Source organism: Sinocyclocheilus anshuiensis, unplaced genomic scaffold, assembly GCF_001515605.1.
Source record: "Sinocyclocheilus anshuiensis isolate Anshui unplaced genomic scaffold, SAMN03320099.WGS_v1.1 scaffold986, whole genome shotgun sequence".
Lineage (NCBI taxonomy): Eukaryota > Metazoa > Chordata > Actinopteri > Cypriniformes > Cyprinidae > Sinocyclocheilus > Sinocyclocheilus anshuiensis.
In genome coordinates, this window is record NW_015537975.1 from 506,588 (window position 1) to 524,674 (window position 18,087).

At 38.6% G+C, this 18,087-nt stretch overlaps 1 protein-coding gene across 2 annotated transcripts in view; it reads right to left on the reverse strand.

Annotated features, from left to right (window-relative positions):
* The window catches only part of LOC107672268 (acid-sensing ion channel 4-like), a 74,663-nt gene extending 61,307 nt beyond the window's left edge, over positions 1 to 13,356 (reverse strand). The window contains exons 1-2 of one of the 2 annotated variants that reach the window (XM_016465396.1): positions 13,325 to 13,356; positions 12,053 to 12,907 (exon numbers count right to left, since the gene is read on the reverse strand). In XM_016465396.1, coding sequence (XP_016320882.1) covers positions 12,053 to 12,874 — 822 coding nt within the window. In that variant the 5' untranslated portion in view covers positions 12,875 to 12,907; positions 13,325 to 13,356. Of the gene's footprint in view, positions 1 to 12,052; positions 12,920 to 13,324 lie in introns of those variants that run through there. The other variant, XM_016465404.1, reaches the window with a different exon arrangement.
* Between the last annotated feature and the right edge of the window lie 4,731 nt (positions 13,357 to 18,087).

Sequence of the window (18,087 nt, forward strand, 5' to 3'; positions counted from 1 at the left end):
AGACGTGGCCGAGGCTTCGTCTGTACGCCTTTCCTCCGATTTTTCTGCTCCCGGGAGTTCTGGAGAGAGTGTGCCGGGACGAGACCCGTCTGTTGTTAGTATCCCCGTTCTGGCCGGGCCGAGTTGGGTCTCAGGCCTGATTTCTCTCCTCGACGGCGCTCTATGGGAGATTCCCGTCAGGAGAGATCTCCTCTCACAGGCGGAGGGCGCGCCCTCGCCCGGCGGGCCCCGCCTACTTCTCTCACCCTAGCTGTGCAGTCTTCCACACAAGGCAGAGATTTGGAAGTCTGGCGGCGTGGGCATTCTCGTTCCCTTAGCGTTTCCGATGCAGCTCGAGTTCCTGAAGAGGAACGTCTCAGGTTACGTATGTAACCCTAGTTCCTCGAGGGAACGGAGCGTGGTCACAGAAGGCGTTCCCCTAGCGTTTCCGACGCAGCGTCTCGTTCCCTCGAGGAACTAGGGTTACATACGTAACCTGAGACGGTTTTAATACTGTCTGTCTTTTTAATATCAAGAATGTCCCACTCTTTACTGTCTCATTCATTCACGTTCCTTTATTAATAACGCTAACAGTCCCACTCGCAGAAAGCTGCGTGGAAAAAGCGAAAGTAACCGGCGAAATGTTTCAAAGTATAAAACATATAAAAACAAAGTATATGTTTCAGTCCTGTCGCTTTTTTTTTTTTCTCTCGCGAACAGCTCTGAACGCGCACTGAACACGCACTTTGGCTGGTACAGAAAATGTATTATTATTTTACATCTATATGTAGAGCTTATGTAGGCTCTACAACAAAGGAACTGCTGATCTCTAGTGATGTCTAATTTGTGTAATAGATAATTTGTTAGTAAAGGGTGAGAGATCTGGCGAGCCACATTATTTTTGTCAAAGAGCTAGGTGTGGCTCGCGAGCCATAGGTTCCCGACCTCTGTTCTAATGTGTTCTTCAGGACACTTCATAACCAAAATGTACTTGGATGGGAAAATGAGGGGTGGCGAATCAAGCAGAGCTTGATTAATTATATGACATTTCCATGCACCTGAAGGTCGAGTGGTTTGTCAACATCGGTGAAACCTTGAGATGAATGACTGGCTGATGCACTGCGTACCTCGCTGTGATCGTCATTGTCCGCTGGGAGGGAAACACATAGGGAGGTTTGTACACATATAGTCTATGTACAATTTGTTGTATTCAAACGGTTGAGTCTCTTTATTCATGGGAAGGAATCATTTTGTGCGTGTTTACGTGTGCCTAGCACCTTTATAGATAGTTAGTTGTACAAAGTGGCCCATTCTGAGCTCCTCCTTGAGACTCGCTTGTTGCCAGATAATTACAGTCACGCAGGACCATTTTCAGTATCATTTACCACATGCAATGCCGCTTATTAGTTCTAACAAATAAACATACTGAATAAAATTACTTGAGAGTTATTGGAGATTATTTTCAGTGAGCTGGATGCAGCTAAATTTACAATACCCACACCAAACGTGTTTGCATTTACAAGCTAAGGGCCCCGGAAAATGTCCATAAGCCCCATCAAATATCAGATAGAAACAATTCTACCAATGGACCAATAAAAGTCCATAAAGAATGAAATGAATGCAAATTAACTAAAAGTGTTAAAGGGGTCATATGATGCGATTTCAAGTTTTCCTTTCTCTTTGGAGTGTTACAAGCTGATTGTGCATAGATAAGATCCCTGAAGTTGCAAAGACTAAAGTCTCAAAACCAAAGAGATATTCTTTATCAAAGTTAAGACTCTGCCACGCCCCCCTAAAACGGCTCGTTCTATCCCGCCCCCACATATCTACCTCACTATGTGGAAATATTTGCATAATGCTGCCCAAATGTGCACGCAAAGAAAGAAGGCGTGTTTCAGTAACCGCAGTTAGTGTTGAAGCAGCCATGTCAGAGAGACGCTGTGTGTTTCTAGGTGAAAACAAAAGCACTTTATTTGGCCTTCCGAAAGTAGATGCATTTAGGAATCTTTAAGATTACTTACAACAGAACAGCAATGCATTTTATGGACGACCGTTTCGTGAACCTAGGAGAGGAGGTAATTCTGACTTGGCTATGACAATCTGGCGCTTCTGAATCAGCCACTGTAAGTATGTTTTGTTACTAGTTTAAGTATAGAGGACCTACAATAATGTTCAGTATTTGAAAAATAATGTGTTTTTTGAACATTAAAGCATGTCAACATATTCTGTTACACCAAATACACAAAATAATGATCTTTAAAAAAGCATCATATGACCCCTTTAATTCACAAAGTATATCCATTTCACTGCTGCTCGCAGAAGAAAAACAAAATGAGCTCTGGAAGCTTGTGTTCAAGTGTCTTCAGCTCTGCTATCTGTGCTGAGGGGGGCGGGGGGGGAAGAGGTGCTGTATTCTGCATTCGTCTCCTGAGGGAAGGATTAAAGCAAACGGGTTGCTTAAAATACAGATGAACATATTCGCTCTTTGTTTGACTAGGAAGGTTTAGATTTACTGTGCAAACACTGCACAAGCATTGTGCAAGATTTGGATTCATTTTGTACAGGCTATGTGGTGATTTGTGATAAACAGTTGATTGTGTGCTCACAGTTTTATAGTAGTTTGACAATTTTATTTACTTTCATTATAATGAAGAAGGCCACAGTGTAACAGCAGCAGTTATTTCACTTACTTTTTTCTCTTTCACTGATGCTAAATTTTATATTTGTATTGTAACCATCTGCACAAGGAGTTCTGGGTATCATCACAAATTTTACGAAACAGTACACTCTGCTTCATAATGCGTGCAAGTGTACAAACAAACCTCAAAGATCAGCAAAAGGCAGTGCCAAGTGTGTGACATTCGACATAATTCAGAGCACAGGGTAATCGTCCAACCAAGCAGACATGCCAGCCCTTCATGCTCTGCTAGACCGCAGACCAGAATACACTGAGTGACATTTATGCTCTTTAATTTTCCACTTTAATGTTGCTTTAGCCTCTCCAAACTGACATTTCCATGCACTAAGCAGAACAAAGATTTTCACTTGTGCGGTTCATTTGATATTTAAGCATATGCTGCTTTTTCACACAGTAATTAAACCGTGGCAGCGAAGACAGAGGAAAAACGCACATCCATTACCCGGACCAGCCCGTTCACAAGGCTTTTCTTAACAAGGAACTTTTAACATGCATTTGTAGTTGGTTAGATTTTAGGATTTTAGTCTTAGGGAGATTCAAGCCCCTACCTGAGCATGACAGTACAACAATACAACAATATTAACAAAAATAAATAAATAAATAAATAAAACCATCTTTTATATAAATCAGTAATGGCAGTGTATTTGGAAGTAAAATTTGTGATACATAATCATTATATTTGTGAAATGTGTGATAAGTAATGGCAACATATTTGGACGTAAAATGATTTTTTTGAAGTAGGAAGTAATGAAAATTTTGGTAGCACTTTACACTTAGTTTAAATTAGTTAACATTAGTTAGTTAATGCATTAGGTATCATAAAATAACAATGAACAATACTTTTACATCATTTATTTATCTTCGTTAATATTAATTTCTACACACATTACATTTAAAAAGTTTGGGGTCAGTAAGACTTTTTCTAATGTTTTTAAAGGAAGTCTCTTATGCTCACCAAGGCTGCCTTTATTTGATAAAAAAATACAGTAGAGCAGTAATATTGTGATATATTATTACAATTTAAAATAACTGGTTTGTATCTGAATATATTTAAAAATGTAGTTTATTCTTATGATGGTAAAGCTGAATTTTCAGGAGCCATTACTCTAGCCTTTAGTATCACATCAATCAACTGAATTGGAAAAAAAAAAAAATACATACACGTGTATATATATATATATATACACACACATACATACATGTATATATATATATTACCCACTGTATATATATATATATATATATAAAAATAAATAAAAAAAATATATATATATACTAAATTGAACCATATTATAATTATATAATAAAATAACTAATTATGTAAAGGATGCTGACATTTAGACTTTTAGAGAGGCTGAGATGAAAGACAGGGATCTGAACCTCTCCTAGAAGGGGCCTAGCAACAGCTTTGATTTGTGATGATATATTTGACGTGTGGCTCAGAAACTGGCTGCATAATATCGTTGTGCACCCCGATTAAAATCCAGTCAGATACTAAAGACAGACGAGCGCTGCGCTCCTCTTCAGGGCTTATCACTTTCTTATTGCCTCTAAGCCACGGGAAGAGGAAGTTCTGAATGAAAAATAAGCTCGAACAGAATTTCTTGCGGCATATGTAAAGAGCGTGCCAAAGAGTATATCCATCTTTCTGCATTAGCTTATTTTATTGGTAAGCTTGCATTTAGCTCAATGCAAAAGTGCAAACGTATCCATACGGCTGGGTTTCTCCTCATTATCAAACACAGCAGACTTACCGCCAAAACCAGCGGAACAAGATAATTAGTCATGCCGGGCTAGGGCCCGGGAAGTAATCTGACAGAAGAATATATTTATTTAGGAGGGAGGGTGAAGCAAACAGCCGAAGTTAGGGGTTACTATCAATCTTCTCCTCCAAGTCTATCAGTATATGATGAAGCATGTATGCGCGCTCGCTCACATACACTCGTTCCAACAGCTCGCCAGACAGCTTGTCAGAAAGAGACAAATGTAAGTGGGAACTAATGTCTCTGTGGACTCTGGAGGGAGTTTACAGACTCCGAACATTAGGGCCCTGCTTTTTTTTTCGCCAAGTTTAAAGCTATCCCTTGAGCTGTAGACTTTTCGGATGTAGTCGGCTGGCTAAATCGGAGGACGATGAGAGGAATGGTAACAGGGAGAAAAAAATCCCTGCGAGTGAAACGCCGCCTCTGCATTCATAATACACCGATCAGTCTCAGGTGTGGGTTATCTTATGGAATGCTGCTGCTGATGTGTTTAGCATAAAGAGCGCTGATCTATTTGCCGGGGATTCGAATAGCCCCACTGTGATTGGTTGTGTGTGTATGTGTGTTCTCTCCGTCTGTCCTTGTCTCCTTCGCACAAACATAAACACTCACAATAGTCCCCATGTCCCCTAAAAGCAGGAATGGCTTGAGGATAAGTATGTTTACAGCTATGCCTCTCACATGCAATTGCGTCTCCGTGCATCAGCAGACATAAGGAGAGATAAAATGTTATGCGGGCAGGTGAAGGCTGAGGCTTTGAGCGAAGGACTTTAATGTATCGGTAGTTCAGTGGTTCAATAATCTGTGGAGACTGTTTGGACAGAGCTGCGGGAACGCGGTCACTTTCACGCTCCCTCAGTCCTCTGTTTCTGTCAGGAAGACGGAAGAAGGAGCGGGGGAACGTAGAGAAGAGCCAGACGTTGAGCTCGCAGGGGGACCTGATGTCACTCACACAGCACAGAGCTCTCGGAGAGAAAGACATCCTACCTCAGGAGCGGAGAGTGCTAGCTCCTCGCTAACACAATGTGAAACACCTGTTACTGCCTTCTGGAGCCACTGTACTCATGCTTCACTTTTGCACAACACCTGAACAAGATTGTTTTTTGATGTTTAAGTGGGATCAGGACATGACGCAAGCTGGACTCAAACCCATGTTTCTCACATGAGCACCATGGCTCAATGTGTCTGAGGCAAGGAAGTCTATAATTCTAGAAAAAGCTATCTGTTAGCATGCAGCAATGACACTTGCTCGGTTGGCACAAAAAACACAGAAGTATGCTACTTAAAATCTGCAAAACTCTGAAACATTTCATAAGCAACTGTCCTGAACTGTAAAATGAAAGGCAGCAGGGAAAAAAAGTCAATTTCACACTTTTAAAAGCCATCCAAAATAACTACTGTAATATAATATTTGTGGATTAATGTAAATTAATTTTTTTAAAGGAATGAAACAAGGACACAATAAATTGAGTAAAAGTGACAGTAAATATATTTTTAATGTTACAAAAGAATTATATTTTAAATAAATGCTGTTCTTTTCCACAAACATATTAACCCTTGTGCTGTGCTGAATATCCTTTACTTAATTTGGTGTTCCTGGTCATGATGATCAGCCTTTTAAAAGTTGCTCATAAATCTCCCAATATGCTATATTATGTCCAAATATTGGATTCAGTGTCATTTTTGACTGGGAACACCACAAGCGTAACAAGGTGGGGAGAAAATCTCTAAAAAGTAGAACAATTATCAACATTTTTAGGAAGCTGTTATACCCTGTGTGAGCAAAGTCAGTAGATTTTAGTCATATGTGATACCATTAGAATTTTCCAGAAAAAGAAAATCCTCTCTGGATCAGAATGACAACATGAGGGTTAAGCAGCACAGCTGTGTTCAACATTAATAATAGGAAATGTTTCTTGAGCAGCAAATCAGCATATTAGAATAATATCTAAAGGATCATGTGACAATGAAGACTGGAGTAATGAATGCTGAAAATGTAGCTTTGTATCACAGGAATAAATTACATTTTAAATATATTTAAATACAAGACAGTTCCTATATTGTTAAAAAATAACAATTTTTACTGTGTTTTTGATCAAATAAAAAAAATCTTATCAACCCAAAACTTTTAATAGGATCATTGATAGGATCATTTATACAATAAAATTATTGTATTTATTTCTTTACATTTATTAACAAAAACATGAGAATAAACAAATACATTTAAATGACTGTCAATGGAGAAAGAAAGATGCTTTTTGCTTCCAGATGGTGGAGGCTAGTTATGGTATCTACCAACACATGCTAGCTGGCTAAACCTTGACCCTTTGGTCTGGAGCGTAGTCACAGCACTAACCACAGGACAGAAAGATAACTTTTGAAGAAATGTATACAATATTGAAGCAGCAAAGTTGCAAAATATACAAGACAAGACACCGGACTTTTTGAAAGTTCTGAAGTGGCTTGTTTTATTAAAGGCATGTCACCATACCGCAGGAGCCATTCACTCACATATTCAATTATTTTAAAGCATGTGGCTCTCAACACTCCTGTTCCAAACTGACATGACAAATGCTATAGTGGCCCTAATGTCTGTCCTCATCCTGGGCTTTGGATCAACCTAGGTCAGTGTCACTCAGTTATCCGTAGGAATATATGCACAAGGGATCTGTCCTTGCTTAAAACTAAATCGGAAAATGCATCTGCAAACAGAGCAAGCGGGAGAGCAAATACACAGAGTGGAGCAGGCAAAAAGAACCATAGAGCTAAACCACTCACAATCCCCTTCACCACCAGGAGCTGACAGTTAGGTGGAAAGGAAAATTGAAGCACAGCTATTAATTTATATTCAATTATGTTTAAACATCTTATTATGATATCTATTGCGAGCAATTATCATGAGTCAATAACAGCTGAATGTTTAAATTATACCCCATGTCGAGGGGAACAGAAAGCAAACAATGCTGCAAATCACACACATACACATACAGTACAAATATACAAAATTATTTTCTATTATAATAAGGACTTTCCAATGACTTCTATTGTTTTTTTTGTTTTTTACACTAAACTAATAATATATTTCTATCCCTTAACCTTAAACCTAACTTTCACAGAAATGTTTATGTTTGCATTTTTATAATTTTATTAAGACATTATTTCGTACTTTTACTGTGCTTTCTGGGACATTTGGTTCAAACAGTGTTGTCAAAACTGATCTAGACTCCTTGAAATGCGGCAGCACAATAATGGTTAAACTGATAATCACAAGTGTTGTCATTTGACAAATTTCTTTTTACATTTAATCAGAATTACTGTACCTTCATGTAAGCACAAATCAAAAGAACGTTAATCAATATACAGGATTTATTTGACCTCATCTAGTTTCCTGATTTATTATATTTAGTACATGAGCACACTCTCATTATGAAAACTGGCAAAAGAAGCTTTTCACAAAAGCTAAAAGAGTGAATATTCGTAATATTCCTATATTAATTCCAAATTAATGTTTTTCTATTAAAAACAAAACAAAAAAACCCCCATTGTAGCACAGAGGTTGCGTAAGTTTCAGCAACCATAATTGCAAACAGTATCATCGAGATTCATGTTTGGATTTATGATAGTTTGATAGTTTCACTGAGAAGGTTTGCTTGAAGATTTAGTCGCAGCAAACAGAGCAAATGGTCATGTGAACAACACTTTCACAATATCGCATTTTCACAAATGATGCTGTACTACACTTTCACAATATCGCAATTGAAAACTCCAACCGAGTTCTCAGATCATCCGTGTTTTTTTAGTGCTGTGTAGAAAATATATCTATTTAAGTGAAAAGCTTTATTTTTGGGGATTTAAACTCTTGACATCTGGCAACCCCAAGCATGTGGAGGCTTGTTACCAATGCAAGCTAACTGAAAATTTCAATAGATAGAGAGAGAAAAAAAAGATTTTCAGCATAAATTACCAGTGGGCCAATATGGCAGACGATTATGCTTAATTAATCGAAAGACGTGGAAATCATGATGATGGTGAAAATACAATTAATCTTTTAATTGTTCAGCCCTACCTTGAAATATGATTAGTACCCCTTTTAACCTCTGACATTGTCAGTAATTCAAAGACCTACTCATTTTATATAAATACAAATTTTATGAACACTCTAGAATGCTGTACATACAATTTTAAATACATGTGCATGTCTATTGCAATAAGCTTTCTAGGAAGAGGACATTCTTATATCCACAAGTGAGACAAAATGCTACATTAAATTGAATGCGGTTACATAATTCATTTACATCTATGAGGCAAAATGGAAATGATATTTTTATTAACATCAGCATAAATCAAAGACCATAAATTAAGCATTTGTGCTTAGCAGCGAATGAATATGAAATGAACGTGCACACCCAATTAGAAAATTTTCTCAGATTTTTTTGCCCTTCTGTTTGATGATAAAACAGTGTGATGATCTATGATGCAGATATTCGAAAGTGCCTCTGTTCTTTTGATATAATGATTATTGTTGCAGTGGTTCTGAACGGGAAGAGCTCTAGGACATTGGGTGTGAGAATGACAAATGAACAGCTAATATTATGAGTGCAATTGCTGAAACCAAGTAGTGGGGCTAAATGCCAAGGATGTGATTGATCGAAAATATACCGCTTTCCCTGCTGATGCAGTCATTAGATAAACGCAGCATCTGGAATAGGCTAGACATGAACATGCCGTGTGCTCTTTTCCTCAGGCTAGTAATCCGCACGCACACCGAGGCCAGCAAGCTCAGCTATGGTCATCTCTTTATGCTAAAAATATCAGTCTGTCTGCTGTCAATACAAAGCTTCTGTGATAGTCACAGTGATCCCGTTTCCTCTTACATCTGCAATCTAGTCACACTGGAAAGGCTAAAGAGACGCTTCTCAAAAATCGCTCCTTGTTTTTTTGCCCGGGGTTGCACAGCCCGTGGGATGGAGGAAGTGTCCCGTCATGCGTGGAGACGGCAAGATGCCTGTAACTAATCTAACTGACAGCCTCTCAGACACAGATCACAGGGCTGATGGGAGAGAACGGTGGAGCAGGGAACTTTCCAAGCAGATTAATTCATAAGTAGTCCTTCTGTGGCTCGCGAGAGGCCGGTGCTGACATGGGATAGCCAATCCCATCTTCCGAAGCAAATACTTAAAAGAATAGTTCACTTAAAATGTGTCCTCATTTACTCTTCCTTGTTGTTACAAACCTGTATACCTTTCTTTCTGCAGTAAAACAGAAATGGACAAATTTTGAATAATGTACTGCTTTTTTTAATGCAGTTACCTGCAAGAATGGGAACTGAGGCACTGATGGAAATGACATAAAAGCACCATATAAGTATCATAAAAGTAGTACATATGGACCTTTTTTGCCCGTTAAATTTCACTCATGTGATCGCACCTTAACCTTTTGAAATCATATTATAGCTTTCTATAAGGAATTTAAAAGGATAGTTCACCCAAAAAAATCAAATTTGCTGTTAATTCACTCACCCTCAGGCCATCCAAGATGTAGGTGACTTTTTTTTCATAATTTTTCTGAAACCATGGTCTGAAGCTTTGCATTACATGTAATAATGTTGTAAATAATGTTCAGTTTCTTGCTCATACCAATGGTTTCACTTCATAAGACTTTAATATATCATCAGGAGCCATGGATATTAATTTTGTGATGCTTTTGTATTGTATATTTACAATATTGTATATGCTTTTTTTGACTGTGAAGTGCCAGTAGCCACTGACTTGCATTTTATGAATCACCAAGGACCACAGTTTCAGCTAAAAATCTTCTTTACTGTTCTACTGAAGAAAAACTACATCTTGGATGGCCTGAGGGTGAGTAGTAAACTAACAGCAAATTCCCCTTTAAGTTTAAGATTCAGTGATAAGACTTCCCTCCAAAAGCAGTTAACCACTGCTAATGAAACAGTGCGTCACAAGAACCAAATCTTACCTGGTTTGTGATGGAATCACTCAGACCATATCAGCTGATTCAATGTAAAGACATCCCTCAAAAGATTGATTTGTTCATGAATCAGACATTGTTACTTCTCTCCATGTAAAAGAGACCAAGGGCAGATGAATTTAATTAAAAAACAACTTGAAATTTTGGTTTGTTCGTTTGTCACAAACACCAATTCTGTGGCTCCAGAAGACTCACAAGTCATACTTTTATGGTGCTTTTGCATTCTTTTTGAAGCTTGAAAGCTCCAGTCCCAATTCAATGTTGTTACACTGAAACACATTTTTCAGAATTTCTCCAACAGGGTTCCACAGAAGAAAGTAAGTCACACAGGTTTGGAACGACATGGGGGTGAGTAAATTGTCTTTTAATGTCTGATGCAGACAACTGGTGCCTCTTGAATTCATCTTTGAATTCTTCAACAAACAGCAAGCACAAACAACTGTGAGGACAAGACTTCACATTTGCCTGTCACAACTTTTACCGCTTTTCTCTTCTCTTCTCAGCTTTGCTTTTATCTTTCTGCAGAAGCGTGGCATTTTTCCTGCCATGGCCAACGGGGAGAGAGACCGTACAGAAGGGTGAAAGAAAGTAGCAGTGGAAGAGAGAAGCCGAGAGAGTCTCAGCCGTCACTTCTTGTATCACATGAATGGTACTTAGGATCAAACATATGTATCTACAGAGAGACCTTGAGTAGAACAGAAGACTAAAACTCGACAACACATCAAAGGGTCACATGTTATCATATCCATCTCGGGAAGGTGTGTGTGTCCAACACATCCTATTAAGACTTGAAAAATGTTCCTTGCCATTACCAAAGCAATATTCATTCATCCACCAGTACACATAACATCAATAACTATGGCATGATGGACACATATAAGACCTTCCGGAGTGGACTTGGTTGGCTTATGGAATTTTTTTTATTTGTTTTAACCAATTTAGCTAATGCAAAAATCATGTATGATTTCAGACTCTAAATATTTAATTCCAACAGTCACTCTTGGCATAGGTGGTGTAAAAAGTGAATGAGAGTTTTTATAAAGCAGTATTGTTGCCATGCACTCTTTCAGTGGCTGAAACTGATGGCAGAATCAAACAACTGAAAAGTAAATATAAAAATGCACCCTGCTCTTCTCCCTTGAGGATAACAGCTGAATTCCCTGCTGTTGTCGGTACTTTTTAAGAAATCCCGACTACAGAGAAACAGGACCTCTCCTGTGAACACAATGAGGGTAGCGAGCCAGGTCTGTGCCCTATTTACAAAGACTATGTCCAAATGAATAGTCACTACAGGGCAAACCAGAGAAGAAAGCATATCTATCCACCTCACTGCGGACAGAAACTGTTTCTCTTGTAATGATAAATTGAATTTATTTGCAACACCTGCAGACTCCTCAGTTTAATCTAAAAACAGAACATTTGCTTCTAAAGTGCAAATAAACTCACTATTCCAGCAATTAATACAGGATTTTGGACATTTATTGCTCTTTACACCTCCACCATGTTCTTGATTCTAATAATAAATAGCCCAAAGTAGTTTTTGCCATTTACTTTTTCTCTTTAGTTAACTTTTTGAAGCAAAAGTTTGCAACTCGATATCAGAAACTTTCCTCGAGCTTACCACTGTAAAGTCTTCGGCCGAACAGTTCTGCCCACTGAAGTTGCAGCTCTTCAGCATCTCTTCCAGCTGGTGACCCGTCCGGTTGAAGATGTCCTGCATGTCAGGTGCCGGATACTCCAAATCGATGGGCTTGTGGCCGTCCTTGTTTTTGGGGGGCAAGCCGGTCAGGTTGGCCAGGTGGTAGATGTCGGCATCGGTAAGAGCGGAAAAGCGGAAACGGTTGATGTTGCAGATGGTCACGGCAGGAAACACCATCTCCGGGGTGGCCTCCTCGTTCAACGCCATGACGTGAGGATGCTCCAGGTAGGAGATGGCACACTTTGCCGCCTGGTATAGAAAGAGAGCCAGGGACACCAGGAATGCGAGAGCCCAGAGGGTCTGTCTGACGCCCAGCCGGCCCGACACAAAGATGTGGTTAATCCCATGGAGCGAGCAGGCACTGGCAAAGCCGGCCAGGTCCTTGGCTGGGGGGCTGCAGCTCTCTTCGATCAGGCTCTCCTTGTCGCCATCCTGGTTGCCTTTCTGCTTCTCATCCTCCTCTGCAAATTTGATTTTGCAAACAAATTCGATCGGCATGTGGGCAGCCAGGTCTGCGTTTGGGATGCTTGGATAACAGCTTGGAGCTCCAGTATCCACTAAGTCCCGTTGCTCTGAGAAACAAGATCTCAACTCCAGAAAGAAAATAAGGGAAAAAAAGGCATGCAGAGCGAGAGGGAGAGCGGCCGCTGCTGTCGTGTGCAGTGGAGGGAACTGCTTCTGTCTCTCTGTGCTGATGCTCCTGGTGCTGCACTCGGACTGCTCATCTGAGCACTTGTTCGGCATGCATACGAGTCCTGCTTACCAGCTGTGATACACCTAGGGAAACAAAACAACAACAACTAAAATACACAACAAATCTCCTCTTTGCTTTATAGCCACAGATGAAAATGCAGCATTTTGACTCAAGCTAAAAGAGACTGGGGGGCTTCTTAATAATTCATGAGGAAGCAACACTGTGATTATTTCCTTTTCACCGGCACAAGCAGTGGCAACTCAAACACCCCCCACGCTCTCTGTCCTCTCGCTTTCTCTCTCTGTCTCCTGCTCTCTCTCTCTCTCTCTCTCTCTCGCTCACACACACACATGCGTACGTATACACTCGCGTCCCCCCTCGCTTGCGCTCTCTCTCACTTAATCCACTTGTCACACACACACACACACATGCGTACGTATACACTTGCACCCCCTCGCTCGCTCTCTCACTTAATCCACTTGTTTGAGACGCTTTCTTACCCCTTGACCACAATAAGTTTCCGTCAAGGGCTGCTTCACTGAACATCCCGGTCTAGATGAGAACGCTGGGGGGGGGATAGCCCCCCACCTTAGTCCCAGAAGACATCCTAATTGCGACAATAATGAGCCGTGAGGATTGAGCGTAAACAGCTCACAACTCTGAACGATCAATCTTCAAGAAAAAAAAAAAGCAAAGAGAAAGGGAAATAGAGAAAGAAAGGATATTGATCGCGTAGAAGCATCAAAATATTAAGGAAAGCAGTACAACGGTTCTTTCTTATCAGGAATTAATGGTAGCATCACCAGGCTCCTGCACGAATTTAAATTAGTGCCTGTCTCCCAATGTAGGTTCAGATGACACCAAAGACACAAAAATAACATATTGATCTTGACCCTACTTTCACACGTTGTAGCTTCTTTCATAGGCGAGCACTCTCATGCTGTTAATAGCCTTTTGCTATTGCCAAACAAAATTATGCAAAATGCATCTCCCTAATGCATAGTTTTCTTCAACAAACATACCTTTACAGGTCAAATCTCCTTGGTATTAAACATTTGGAGAAAAGCAGTATTTTAAGACTAATCAAAAGGCTTTAAAAATTCAAGACCCAAGCAAACTTTGGGTCTTGTACAAGCTCTCTTTTAGTATTATATAATAGGGGAGTATTATTAAGCATAACCAACAAGTTACAGTGTGTATATATATATATATATATATATATATGCGCATCACTAAAACATCACATCCCAATACTGTTGAGATTCACATTTTGAAATAAATAATTTAAAATACACAGTCTATGCGAATGAGACTTGTTTCTACAGAAATGTATTTTCTTTCAAGAATTTTGGTTGCCACAATCAGTGTCGAACTCCATCCGACCAATCATGGATAATGGAATCAATCATTAAATATTGTTAATTTCAGATACTGGAGCCTACTAAGATCATATAGACATTTAAAAGGACAATTCACATAAAAATAAACATGCTGTCATTATTTCCATCATTTACACAAGTAAGTAATTGAGTAAATGATGACAGATTTTTTGGGTGAACTGTCCCTTTAAGGCTTATCTAGTTACAGTGTGTATATATATATATATATATATATATGCATCACTAAAACATCACATCCCAATACTGTTGAGATTCACATTTTGAAATAAATAATTTAAAATACACAGTCTATGCGAATGAGACTTGTTTCTACAGAAATGTATTTTCTTTCAAGAATTTTGGTTGCCACAATCAGTGTCGAACTCCATCCGACCAATCATGGATAATGGAATCAATCATTAAATATTGTTAATTTCAGATACTGGAGCCTACTAAGATCATATAGACATTTAAAAGGACAATTCACATAAAAATAAACATGCTGTCATTATTTCCATCATTTACACAAGTAAGTAATTGAGTAAATGATGACAGATTTTTTGGGTGAACTGTCCCTTTAAGGCTTATCTACATGGATGCTTCCTTTGATATCATGTGAGTGAGTGAACTAGACAAGCATGATATCTGTGTATAGTACGTTTCTCTATTATATTCTCAGTACTGTTCTCTGCAAATGGAGATCTATATTTAGACTATATGAATGTGTACAAGGGCACCCTTACTGTGAAAACTTCTATCTATAAATAATTAAGCTTACCTCACCTCACATTTACCCCGGGTGTGATTGTGAAGGACCTTTATTATCCGTTACTCTGACAAATGCAAATGTGTTTTTCTGATTGTAATGAAATTGCTCAAAGTCATCAGTTATAAGAGACTTTATTGGGACAATAAAGACAATAAATCTATGGGACAATAAAGCATTTCCTTCTACAGTAGTGTGCCATGGCCCTACAGCTCAAATGCATGTAATGCATGTTAAGCATGTGCATGTGGATTAATGAAATGTATCATTTCCTCTTAACACCACCTATGCAATCCAGCATCATTGTAAAGCAGTAGAAAGCTAAACATTTCTCTGCAGTCTTCTGTTTTTCAGCTTCCTTGCCAGGTCAAATTTTCTCAGAAGTGTTAGTGGAACCTTTTATTTTTAGCTCCAGTAATATCGACAGATTTACTTTTAAAAACGACTGCTCACTGATAATATTTCAGTGTTTTTTAAAGAGTTTATCATATTCTAACATTCCTAGAACTGGCACTAGAATGGCCCCTGCCTCTGACTCAATATGGCTGTAGTTTTTTTTTTTTTATGTGTACTTGTCTATGCAGCACTTCATACAACAGTCTCTTGATGGTGAGCCTCTAGAGCTTGCTGGAGCCTCTGGGATTCCCTTTCCCCCTGACCAGCAGTGTTCCCCAAAGCCATTAAAACATTATTTAGGCACTATCAGCCTCCCAATGCTCCAGTCAGTCAAACATGGGGCGTTCAAAGCTGGGTGTTCAAAGCAAATTTAACATAATGGCAAACTCACAGCATATACGTTCATAACCCAACAAGGTTTTCCAAGTTAAACCTCAAGTTTGAGCTAAATTTCAGAATTTAAAAAAGTCTTTCCCAGAGGAGACTGTATTCAGTCACATGTTGGGGCTAAATGGGGCTTCATCATGTTGTTCTGATGAAAGTACTGCGGGGGGAGGGAGGACAGAGTGAGGAATGAATTCTAACCTTGTTCCAGTGATATGAGACAGCAACATGCTCAAAGGACACATCTGTCACATGGCATAGGAAAGCTCCTAAACCGAGTTATACTGCTTTTGCTACAAAACATGGACATGTGTCTGATGTGGCAGTGAGAATTGTTCACTTCATATAAATATTTGCAGTTATTAATTTATGACTTTGGAAACATACAGTTAGTAGGATTTAATTGTAGGGTTTACCACTGACCAATAAAAGTACAAGTGAATATTATCACAAAATATACAGTGAATATAGCCGAATTCCGTTATAAATATTTGTAAATGTTTTCATAGTAAAAGTTGCATGAGCATTGCTATTCTGCACCAGGATCCGAAGGTGAGATATTTTCGGATTCTACCAGGTGCAGTAAATTCGGAACAGTGTGAGGGAGATAATATAATTTTCCTGTGAGGGATATTCATTCAGGAGGTGTCAGGAATACCGCTTCTGTCACTGCTTCCACAGACATCATCTTGGCTAGCACATTTCTGCTATAGATCTGTCTTCAGTGATGTTAAAGAAGAGAGGATGTTAGATTCTTCCTCCCATTTACAGAGAAACAGCATCATATGAACATCACGTAAATCATGCCAAATATAGAAAAACAGTGTTGTTGTTAACTAAAACAAAACAAAAATTAAAAACTGTTTTTATTAATTAAAATCAAGCTGAAGTAAAACAAGATATACATTTTAGATGAAACACTTGATGAAAACCTGAATGAAAATTAGAAACACTGCCTTGGCAACTAACTGAAATAAAAAAAAGTATAGTAAAATTACTAAAACAAAGGGTGTGTTTACACTCATAGTCCAGTTCTCCTGGTTCTTTTGGTCCAGACCAAAAAAGAAAATGATACATTTAGTCCTAGCTCGCTTAGCATTCACACTGTCATTTTTAACACTCAACCTCACGATATGGTCACAGCCTGACTGTACAGCGAATTTACCGAACATCTAAAACAATGCTGTGTGCTGGGCTAAATAAGCTCATTGTATGTGTGTGCATATCATATTTTTACCTGCTTATAACCCAAAATATGTCAAAACGGCGGCAGGAATTCCTCCGTTGCACACGCAGAGATCTGCTGCAAGTATACGGCTGTACCGAACCGTAAAGGGTAAAATAGCTCCTATGAGAAGAACCGGATATGCTTGAGCATTTTGTCTTTTTTAGGGTCACATCTTGTCACATCACGTCCTATTTTTGGATTGTTTAGAAGGCTTTGGTCAGTGTTGCATACATATATCAAATCACACCAGAGTTTTGTCAGGGGATCTCAGTCCGCTTGTTTGGTGCCCACCAAGGTTTAGATGGCAGTGTTTACACTTAATCAAATAAACCACATTAACAGAGAAATCACAGTTCTTTTTAATTTAACCAAACCTGTGTAAGAAAAATGATGCGGACGATGAAGATCTCGATGAAGATGTTTATTGCAGCATATCAGTGAATTCAGTTCCGTTAGAATTTTAAACAAAATTGTACCGAATAGGCTTAATAACTCCTCCTGCTAATACAGAATAAACTTATCTTCTATCCTTACAATTTCTTTTCTAGATTTTTTTAAACGAAGGGGTTTCCCTGACAAATCCAGCAAAAAGAAAGAAACCGCTTTTCTTACCTTTTTTCCTGCTTTTTGGAAACTCCTGCGCTGGGAGGCTCATGATCAAACATATTGTGGAGTGGAATCTGGGTCGGGGCAGAATATAGATTCTTACACCTGCCAACACTAAAACTAAAAAAAATAAATAAAAATAAAGCAAAATATATATATATATATATTTTTTTTTTTAATTTTTAAATTTTTTTTTTTTTATAAAAAAGGCAAAACACATAAATACATTTACTAAAGCTAAAAATGAAAACTGAAAATATTAAAATAAAAGCTAATTCAAAAAATGAATAATTAAAAAAAAAATAATAAAATAGCGGCAGATGAATCTCTGATGGTATTAATACAATACTTACCATATTCTTTGAGAGGCTGACCTTTTGTCTGCAGCCCTGGCGAAATGCTAAATGAATTAATGAATAAACAAATGTATAAATCAAGCAATGAACAAACCAATGACAGATGGAATCCTACTTCAGAATGACAAATCATGTCACACAATCAGTC